This window comes from Mirounga leonina, unplaced genomic scaffold, assembly GCF_011800145.1.
Source record: "Mirounga leonina isolate KUSES-001 unplaced genomic scaffold, KU_Mleo_1.0 Mir_178, whole genome shotgun sequence".
Lineage (NCBI taxonomy): Eukaryota > Metazoa > Chordata > Mammalia > Carnivora > Phocidae > Mirounga > Mirounga leonina.
Window position 1 is genome coordinate 10,568,968 of NW_023270464.1, and position 10,085 is coordinate 10,579,052.

Below are 10,085 nucleotides of genomic sequence, written 5' to 3' on the forward strand. Positions count from 1 at the left end.
CAAATAAATAAATAAAAATCTTTTTTAAAAAAGAAAAGGTCTCGGTGGCGCCTGGGTGGCTCAGTCGTTAAGCGTCTGCCTTCGGCTCAGGTCATGATCCCAGGGTCCTGGGATCGAGCCCCGCATCGGGCTCCCTGGTCTGCGGGAAGCCTGCTTCTCCCCCTCCCAGTCCCCCTGCTTGTGTTCTCTCTCTCGCTGTGTATCTCTCTCTGTCAAATAAATAAAATCTTTAAAAAAAAAGAAAAGGTCTCAGGGGTTCCCAGGACTCCCAGATTACATTTTGAGAACTGCTGCTTAGAGAATCAGATTATCCTTGGAGGGACTTGCTAACCAAGCTCCAGCATGACACCGAAAGAACATACAACCATCCTTTTACCTTTATGAAGTTTGGATAATTTTTGTTAACAGATATGACCTAGTTTTTCTTTTTCCAAGATCGAGCATAATCTGTAATGCCCTGTGTATGTCTTTGTCTTTGCTCATCTTAGAAGTGTAAACCCCATGAGCACTTGCCACTGTGTTCCAAAGCTTGACATGTGGAAGTAGATCCACAGACAGAAACTTGACAATGTTGAGCTTTACCGACACCCTATGCTCCTGGAAAACAGTAAAGGTTAAGACCTCCCCATCCCAATCCACCCATTGTGTTCTGGAAAATAACTCACTGCAAAGAACCACCCTTCCTTCCCCGTATGACTTAAATAAGACTCACGGATGCCCTCCTTGTTTACCCATGACAAGGCCAGACACAAACCCTCTAAATTCTTTCTTTGCCTCATACATGGTTAGCTGAGCCTCTTGTCCCCACTGATCAATCAGAACAAAATGCTTGTTTTAACCAAAATTCCATGAAACCTCTCGCCTTCATCCAGGCCCCTGAATGGACTTTAGCCTACCCTCAGCTTGAGCCACTATACAGCCCCTCTTTGAGAATAGGCTGGCCTCAGGTAGAACGTTCTCGTATCTACTTATCCAGTTCTGCCACCCTTTTGTCCTACTTCCCCACACCTGGTTCTTTTCAGCCTTGCTTACTCCTCTCTATAAAAGAAAAGCTCTAACTCTTGAGATGCTTGCAGATCTTATAGTCAGAGGGTTCTCCCTATGGCAAATCTTTTTCTCCCCTTGCAATAATCTTTTTGAATAAAATCTCTCCTAAATCTGGATTTGTTTTTTATTGGACATGCTGAATGGAAGAAACAAGTGTAACAGATCGGAGAGTGGCTATATTAATTCAGCTTTGCAGATTCTGATCTGACTCCTCTCCCTTTTAATCACATTCTTACATTCTGATGCCTAGACTTGCCAAATCCACCAGCCCATGACCAAGCCCTTTGGGCCAGGAGCACGGCTGTGGCTGACAGCGGGGCTTTACACATTAGGATTTGGATTGTGGTGCTGGCCCTCCCCTCCTCTGTACCTCGGGTCAGGTCACTTAATGTCTCACCTGTTGAGCCACTATTTACTAAGTGTAGGCTTTGAACGGGACACAGGTTGTGGTGAGCAAAACAGACGATAATTAGGGACAGGAGGATTCGGGCAATAAAACAAGTAAATCAACTGAGAAGTGAGATGAAGAAACAGAATGTCCTGACAGAGCATGGAGGGAGCACCCAGGTATATGGGGTAGACAGGGAAGGCTCTGCTGAGAAAGTGGCTTATCTGAGGCCTGGGGGCCCGAAGGTCCAGCCATACCAGCAGCTGAGAGAAGGCTATTCCTGTGAAGGGCCAGGGGTGGGAGATCTGGGTGTTTAAAAGCCAGAAAAAAGGGGAGAGTGGCTGAAAGGAATGAGTAAATGGCAGAGAATGCACTGGAGCCCGCTTACGGTCCGGGCCTTTGTCTGCCAAGATAAAGAATTCTACTTTTATTTTAAGTAGGATGGAAAGCCATAAAAGGGAGAGATCTTATTGTTTTAATCCTTTTGCTTTGTGGTTTAATTTGATTATTACTGAGATTTCATTTTTCTTCCCTATTAACCATTTGTATACTTTGGCGAATTGTCTGCTTATGCTCCCCACCCATTTATCTACTGGGCTGCGAAGTGACTTTCTCATTCATTTGATGAGGTTTGTCTCAATTAAGGATTTTAATCTTTTGTGGTGTTTGTTGCATATATTTCCCCCTGGTTACTGATTGCTTTTTAATTTTGCTTTCCTTTTTGGGGGTTGAAATTTTAAACCTTTGTGCTTTAGTGTATGAGAAGGTTCACCCATCACTATTAAGCTTAAGGAGTCCCCCGCCATCGACCTTGGGTAAATTGTGTTGTTTGTGGTCCGTGTTGTCGTGGTTCAATGGTTTACATTGGTGGCCTTTTCTATTTTCGTGTGCGCGGAGGACCAAACTCCTCCGGTGGCGGTGAGGACTTCAAGATGTGGAGACCCCTGGCCCACCCCGGCCGAGCCAGAGCGGGGTGGGGAGCCCTTCCCAGCCGGAGGCCGCAGCAGGTGGCACTCACTCTCCTGCGAATCCGCCCCCTCGTTACACAGTTGACACAGAGGGCGGGGCCAAAGTCCTCTTCTACAGGTGAGAAAGCTGAGGCTCAGCAGAAAGCTGGGAGGGGGAGGTAAGCCTACAGCAGAAGCAAAAACTGCAGCTGGGCAGAGCTGGTGCCCGGGTGGCGGGCAGGGGGCGGGGCGAGGGCCCGGTCGGAGAGCTAGAGCCCCGCCCCTCCCCGGCCCCGCCCCCCCGCCGCCTTTCCTGTACTGACCTCTCAGCACAGCCCGGCTCATTCCGGAGCCCGCGCAGCGCTGATTTCATTGGCTGCCTCGCCGTCCCCGCCCCCTGGAGACCTGCTGATTTTCGTAGCCAATCAGCAGGCGCGGTGGCGGCGGCGGCGAGTCTCGGCGGAGACCGGGTGCTGAGGTACCGGGGTTGGCAGGAGGGGCCGCGGTCCTGGGAGGGGGACCGCGCGGGCCCTCAGCGGCGCCGCGGCTGAGAGGTTGGGCCACCCTCCTGCCTCGGGGGCGAGCCACCCTCCTGCGTCCGGAGGGGCGGCGACCGCCACCGTCCGGGGCTGGCCGGAGGTTGTTGGGGTTGAGGGCAGAGGTCGGAGGTCGTGCCTTTGTGGAATGTTGGGGTCCCGCCCGTCTAAGCCTAGGAGCGGGCCGCGCCCCGTTTTGTTTTTGTCAGCGCCTGTGTGGGGACCGCCCTCCTTGCACGGAAAGGGCTCTGAGGGAAACAGGCCTGGGAGCCGCCAGGGCCCCTCGCAGGCCCTGCGCTCTGAGGCGAGGCCGGCGGCCCTCGGGTCCCCGAGGACGGCCGCCGCCTCCCTCCTGCCGGCCCGCGGGTCTGGAGGGGGAGGGCGGCACGGTCGCGCGGGGGCCACTGGCTGTCCCCGAAGGCGCCGCTCCCCTGGGCTCCGAAGGGCCCCGCGCCAGCGCTTCTGAGGCTGTCATTCCCCGTGTTTGAGATTTCGTTTCTGGAACCTCACTCGGACGGTTCCCAGAGGGGAAAGCGGGTAGTGTGGCTTTTGCACTTGGCTGGAGGTGAAACTAAAAACCAGGCGCGGGATGTAAGGAAGGCAAAGGGACCTGTGAGAAAGTGGACGAATTTCTGAGCTCGACGAGAATTTTCTGCCCATCTTGGCCCACATACTACGTAGTTCAAGCCTGGGGTATTGGAAATCAGAGTATTTTATTCTCCTAGTTCTCATAAGCAAGTGCCCTTAGTCTTGACCTTCTTGGCGAGGATGCTTTGGAATGTGTAAAGTACTGAACAAGAATTGTTTTGTACAAAAGTTCGAAGTTAAGATTCTCAGAGCAAGGAAGCTGGGAACAGCCCTTGCCTCTCATCGCAAGGATCCCAGCAGCTGCTTTACCCCTCTGAGACCAAAAAGAGAAGTCGTTTCTTTATCTGTGTGGGTTCTGGGGAGACACCAGCTATGGATGAGGAATAAGGGGGATGCAATTAGGGGAAAATGCTATTTTTATATGCCTCTCACCCACCCCATCTCAGCTAGCGTAGAACCCATTATTTTTTGTACTGATGGTGTCTGTTGAGTATGTACAATGATCAGGGAAAGGAGGAATCTCTAACAAGACACTTCTCTTTAATACAGCTGCAGAGCAGTGAATGTGCCTTATGTGGAATTAACCATGGGGTTTGGTTTTCAGTTGAGAATATGAGGCAGAAGGAAGTGTTAACCAAGACCTTCCAAGGCCCAGCCATTGTCTGTAGGACTCCGACCAGCCACGTTTACATGTTTGAGAACGGTGGTGGGGACTCGGGGGACTCCTCTGAGGAAGAGTCCCACCGCGTGGCTCTGCGGCCCCGGGGCAAGGAGCGCCAGAAGAAGGGTGCCCATCACCCTCCCCAGCCAGGAGCAGGTGACGTGGTGCTGCTACAGCGGGAGCTGGCCCAGGAGGACAGCCTCAACAAGCTCGCTCTTCAGTATGGCTGCAAAGTAAGAAACCCCGCAGGTGAAGGTGTCACCTGTCCCTCGGCTCCTGTGTGTTTAGAGGAACAGAGCAACTCACTGAAGGGTGGGGGCCCTTGCTGCCCCTTCCTGACCCCGCAGAGGTGGTTTGGAGAGGCCTCTTGTAGCCTTAAAGGACGCCCCCCTTCCCCCACCCATCTAGCCAGAGATGGAAGGCAGGTGGAAGTACTTTAAAGTCTGAACCTTGGGATCATGAAAAGTGAGGGTTAGGAATCTCACGTGTTGGGGCAGTTCCCTCTCTGCAGAGTACTTCTCTCACTGTCCCTCCAAACTGAATTTCAGAACCCCCCCCCCTTTTTTTTTTAAGTAGGCTTCATGCCCAGTGTGGAGACCAGTGGGGGGCTTGAACTTGCAATCCTGAGATTAAGACCTGGGCTGAGATCAAGAGTCAGATGCTCAGGGGCACCTGCGTGGCTCAGTCGGTTAGGCCTCTGCCGTCAGCTCAGGTCATGATCCCGGGGTCCTGGGCTCGAGCTCCACATTGTGCTCCCTGCTCAGCGGGGAGTCTGCTTCTCCCTCTCCCTCTGCCCCTCCCCTGGCTTGTGCTTTCTCTCTCTTTCGCTCTCTGTCTCTCTCAAATAAATAAAATCTTAAAAAAGCCAGATACTCAGCTGACTGAGCCACCCAGACACCCCTCCAACCCCACACCTTTTTTTTTTTTTTCTTCTTTCAAGCACATTTTATTTAAGACCTACTAGGGCCAAAGATGCCAGGCAGAATTTATCCAAGATTTATTTGGTAGGCTTGCTTTTTTGGCTACTTCTCTTTTTCTGATCCTTTCTTGCTGGTTGTAGCTTATTCGGTCAAGTTTTACATTCTCTCTTTTAGAACTGCATGATCTAGCCTTTGTATGCTGTGTATCTATATAACCCTGTTTCTCTCTTTAATTATGTTTTTAGCATTCAGAGTGATTAACATGGCAAAGTAAGTAGGAAAGTATTTATAGAATTGCTGCATTTTTCTCCTAGATTGAAACTATTTATTTCATTTTGCTAATAACACTGTGTTACAACTTTCTGTGGCCTCCCCTGAGGCTGTCTAACCAGTTTATTTGAGAAATCTTTTCCTCCTTAGTTTCTTATCATTTATCTAACAAGGTTCAAATGGTTAAACACATTGTATAGGATGTTGTGGTATTTCCCAGGGGAAATAAATAGGTTGGTCTCTAGGGACACAGAGTGGTCTCTCAATTGTACTGAGATTTATATTTGACTCTCTAAATAGGCATACTGTGTGGTTTATAGACATGGGCTGAAAATGAATCTGACCCTACACTGAGTGGATGCAGTGGGCTTCTTGGAATACTGATGTTTAATAAATCTGTGAAGACTATATAATGCCTCTGATAAGTAATCAGTTTTCCAGTTTAAAGTAAATATAAATTTGGTGTTAATTTATTAAAGGCAGAGACCGAGACCATCAGGTCTCAAGCACCTTATGCTTTAGTTTCAAGACATGATAAATTACAAATGTCTGCCACCCCGATTCAATTAGATGATAAAAACAATTGCTCAATAAGTGAAAAATAATGGAGATGATTGATTTGAATAAGGTACTATCTAAAGGTGTGTTGGCTGTATTTACACTCTAGTTTAAAGTAGGCTTATGAGTTAAGATCTTAAAGTCCATCTCTAATGCTTTCAGTAAGTTCCAAACATTAGCTTGAGGGAGGATTTCTCTTTGACTTACATTCTGCACCACCCCTCCCTTAAGATTTGATTTTGGAAGGAGTTTGTCATGAACTTTGTTACTTTGTAAAACTCATAGTGCTGTTCCTTTCTCCTCGGGTAGTAAAATTAAAACAGAAGATTTCAGTCCCATACTTTCCAACTTGATTCATGATTCCCTATATGTTTCTAATTATCATTAACTGTTGTGAAATCCTCAAAGTGTATTACCCCTAGATCACTTCTATTTAAAAGATAAGTTTATATGCCATACAATACTTCTGGGCAAGAAAACATGGTAGAATCATGAGGACATACGTCTTAAAACGTTATTACAGTTAAAATAGGTTCTGAGTGTCTCTTGAGTTGGCTGAGGCTTTGTGTTTGGGGATCGCTAATGTAATCAGCTACTGAATTGGGTTCTTAATGTGGGAAGGAAGTCAGCCAGACGGGGGCACTGTTGCCTCAAAAGTTAAAAGAAGTAGAAAGGGCTATAGCTTTTTAAGTTGCCATGGTTGGGTTTCACCTAAAAACGTTTTGTTGCGGTCACACTTTAAACAAACAAGAGACTCTTTTCCAAAATTGATCTTATGTTATTCAAACTTGTAAATCTGTATGGAAATGTGATGATTAAGCTACACATTCAGGCTGAGTTAAAGCCAAAAAAGTTACTCAGCCTAAACTAATTTTGTACATAGATGCAGTTTTCCAATATTCATCAGATTCTTAAGCGGGGTGGGCTTGGATCCTCTTTCATAGAGAGCTACTTTTTGGATATTCGTTCTAAGGAGTTTACATATTTCGTGATGTTTGTCTTCATGGCTTTCCTAGGTCGCAGATATCAAGAAAGTCAACAACTTCATCAGAGAACAAGACTTATATGCTTTGAAATCTATTAAGATTCCAGTGAAAAATCATGGGATCCTAACAGAGACCCACAAAGAACTCAGACCCCTCCTGAGCCCATCCTCAGAGACCAGAGTGACCTTTGAGGAGCAGCCAGACCCAGATAGAGCAGCTGTAGGCACCGGTGCCCTGCCCAGCCCACTGACGGATTTCTTTAAGGGCATTGACCAGAATATTGAGCACGCAGTGCAGTCAGAAATCTTTCTAAATGAAAGTTATTGTGTAGAGACCTCCAAGCAGCCGCTGCTCCCGGCTTCTCCGAAGACCCCGACAAATGGTGCAGACTGTGGAATTCAGTGGTGGAATGCCGTTTTTATCATGCTTCTAATTGGGATTGTTTTACCAGTGTTTTATTTGGTCTATTTTAAAATCCAAGCTACTGGCGAGATCCCCAGTAGCTTGAACACAACTGCTGTCCCCAATGGCTCGATGACCGTGAGTGCAGTTCCAGGGCATGTCCCCAGATTAGCAGTTCCAGTGCCGACCGTCCCCTCTTCAGACAGCCAGTTCAGTCCAACCACCCGGGCAGGGAACTAGCTCTTGTTGTTTCTAAAGACTCAGGCCAGTGTTAGCCTTCGGCCTCCTAATGCGCATCACCTGGCATTGGCCATATCTTAGGGTGCTGCATCTCCTTTTCTATGACATTCTGGACATGTCTCAGAAGCCAATGTTGAGTTCTCCAGAACACTCACCCTGAGGAATAGGCTCACCTAATCCAAGGCTGTGGGAGCCAAAACACCCGCCCCCTCAGCCCCCTGCATCCAGAAGGTACAGCAAGGGAGACATGTGCACGTGATACATGCCGTCTCTTGAAGGTATAGCGTGGACTGGCACTGCGTGGGCCCCCATATCGGAGGTGTTCGGAAGTTGAGGAGCGGCGTTAAACCTTCAGCGTGGGAGCCTCTGGGATCAGCTTTGGTGACGTGGCTGTTTGCAGTGTCCCCTGCCTGCTGGGAAGAGATGACTGGCTGTGACACATGGTGCTCTTTGTCCCCCTGGCAAAGGTGCTGTCCAGTAGCGGTGAACACCACCCTGTTTTGGAATAGGACAGATTATAAGAAGCCCTATGTCATGTTTGTTCCACCAGTTAGCCTTTTTTGAGGCAGTGTCACTTCTAGAATTGAAAAAGCCCTGAATCCGAATTGCTCTAATATCAAGTAAAGGGCAGTTCTCTTCCTTGTACTTCTAGAACTACTTAGTAATACCCAGGCCGGCTTTAAGGTGCCGCATGGTGTGGCCGGCACTTCCTGGCCAGAACATTTGGAGGCTTTTGCTCAGTTTCCCCTGAGGTGCATCCCCACTGCAGTGGCTGCCCAGATTACCCAAGTTAGCATTCTTGGAAAGAATTCTTGCTGGCCAGTGACTGGAGCTGAGTAGGTGCAGAGAAAAAGATGAGTGCCTATGACCGAGGTCCCAACAGGTGACACTTCTAAGGCCGAACAGTCTGGCATTGCTGAGAGCGGCAGCCCCTGGGTGTACCTGGAAAACAGGCGTAGGGAGAATAGGTGTGCTTTGTGCTGCTTCCCTTACTCTAATCTTGGGAAGTCTAGAGCCATTGCCCCAGAATGGGCCTCAGTGTTTTTCTTCGGGTAAATACACTTTATATAGTGTAGCTCATGATGTTAAAAACCAAACCACTTATTGGAGGGCCTAGAGGTGACCGTTGCTGTGAAGGCCATAAAAAGAGGGGTCAGGCTCCCATCAGTCTGAGGTTTTCCCATCTACACAGCAGCAGTCATGCTGGAGGCTCAAGGGAGGCATGGGTCAGCCTCTGAGGCCTTGCAGGTGGAGCAGGGGTACGTGAGGTGAGGGTGAAAGCCTGTTTGGCTGGAGCCCATCTCAGTCCCACGGAAAAATGGAAATGGGCTCACGTGGCTCGGAGAAGCCCGCCACCAGAGAGGAAAACAGACTGCACAAATGCTGAGCTTTGAGCTTTGAGCGAGGTTTATGTCATTGGACACATCAGGCCTAGAGATGAATTGAGAAGATTTCATCATTGTAAGAGGAGGTGAGTGTTGCAGAAGAGTACTTGAAATTGGCTTCTCATTTTTCTCCTCTCAGCTATGTGGAGAACGATTTGCCCTGGGTTCACTTAGTAAATTTAAAGTATCTTCAAAAGTAAATCTTTTCTTCAAAACCAAAATGGTCTTCAGGATAAAATGAACTTGTGAATTTTTGCTACAGGAAATGTTTTGATCATGTGAATGCTTTTCCAGCCAAATGTTTGTGCTCACTATGCCCCCTGGAGGCCACAGGTTTCTCTAACATATCACCATTAACTTAACGAGGCAGAGCCTGGAATCCCACGGGAAAATGGCTTTTGCCAGGCAAAGAATAAATATCTGTATCCTTTACTTTTTAAAAATGGAATAAAATAATTTCTTCTGTGAAGGAAAATTGATTCTTCTTTTTTTTAATTGGGGAGGGGTGGTATTTCCGAATTAAAAAATGTGCGACAATGTTGGAGAACATGGAGGTGTCCATGTCCAGGGGGTGAGGCCTGCCCAAGGGCTTGTGCTCAAGGTCACCAGAACAGGTGAAGAACAGAAGTGGTAAACCAGCACAGTCTCACTGATTGGTCTGTACAACATGCTTTAAAGTGGTTTTATTAAGTATACATGAGAGATACCATGAAGCTCATTTTCTACACATTTTACTGCATTTTTAGTGTCTTGGGAGTTAATGTTTTAAAGAAGTAATTAGATTTGATAGGTCGTGTTCGGTCCTTTTGATTGAACTATAGTGCCCAAGATTGTGGACACCTAGGGAATCTACGTCGTCAGGCAAACGATGCTCCCGTTTTACCCTGGGGTGACAAGGCTGCAGAGACTAAGCAGAAGTCTCAGGGTCACCCAGAGCAGGACTGCCCAGCCAAGGCCATGCCACAATCCTTCCTTGGGAAGCTGGTTCTTTAAATTGCCTCTGTTGGGGCGCCTCGGTGGCTCAGTCATTAAGTATCTGCCTTCGGCTCAGGTCATGATCCCAAGGTCCTAGGATCGAGCCCCGCATCAGGCTCCCTGCTCCGCGGGAAGCCTGCTTCTCCCTCTCCCACTCCCCCTGCTTGTGTTCCCTCTCTCAC

General features: G+C 48.2%; 1 protein-coding gene across 5 annotated transcripts; it reads left to right on the plus strand.

Moving 5' to 3' along the window:
* The first annotated feature begins 2,773 nt into the window (after nt 1–2,773).
* On the plus strand, nt 2,774–9,397 carry LYSMD4 (LysM domain containing 4). 5 transcript variants are annotated; one of them, XM_035024026.1, is made up of 3 exons: nt 2,774–2,860; nt 4,111–4,400; nt 6,932–9,397. In XM_035024026.1, exons 2-3 carry the CDS (start codon nt 4,119–4,121, stop codon nt 7,541–7,543), a joined length of 894 nt encoding a protein of 297 aa, XP_034879917.1. In that variant the 5' UTR covers nt 2,774–2,860; nt 4,111–4,118; the 3' UTR covers nt 7,544–9,397. The 5 variants fall into 5 exon arrangements, with proteins under 5 accessions (XP_034879917.1, XP_034879918.1, XP_034879919.1 ...); XM_035024027.1 differs by lacking the exon at nt 2,774–2,860 and adding an exon at nt 2,886–2,936; XM_035024028.1 differs by lacking the exon at nt 2,774–2,860 and adding an exon at nt 3,003–3,021.
* The last annotated feature ends 688 nt before the right edge of the window (nt 9,398–10,085 follow it).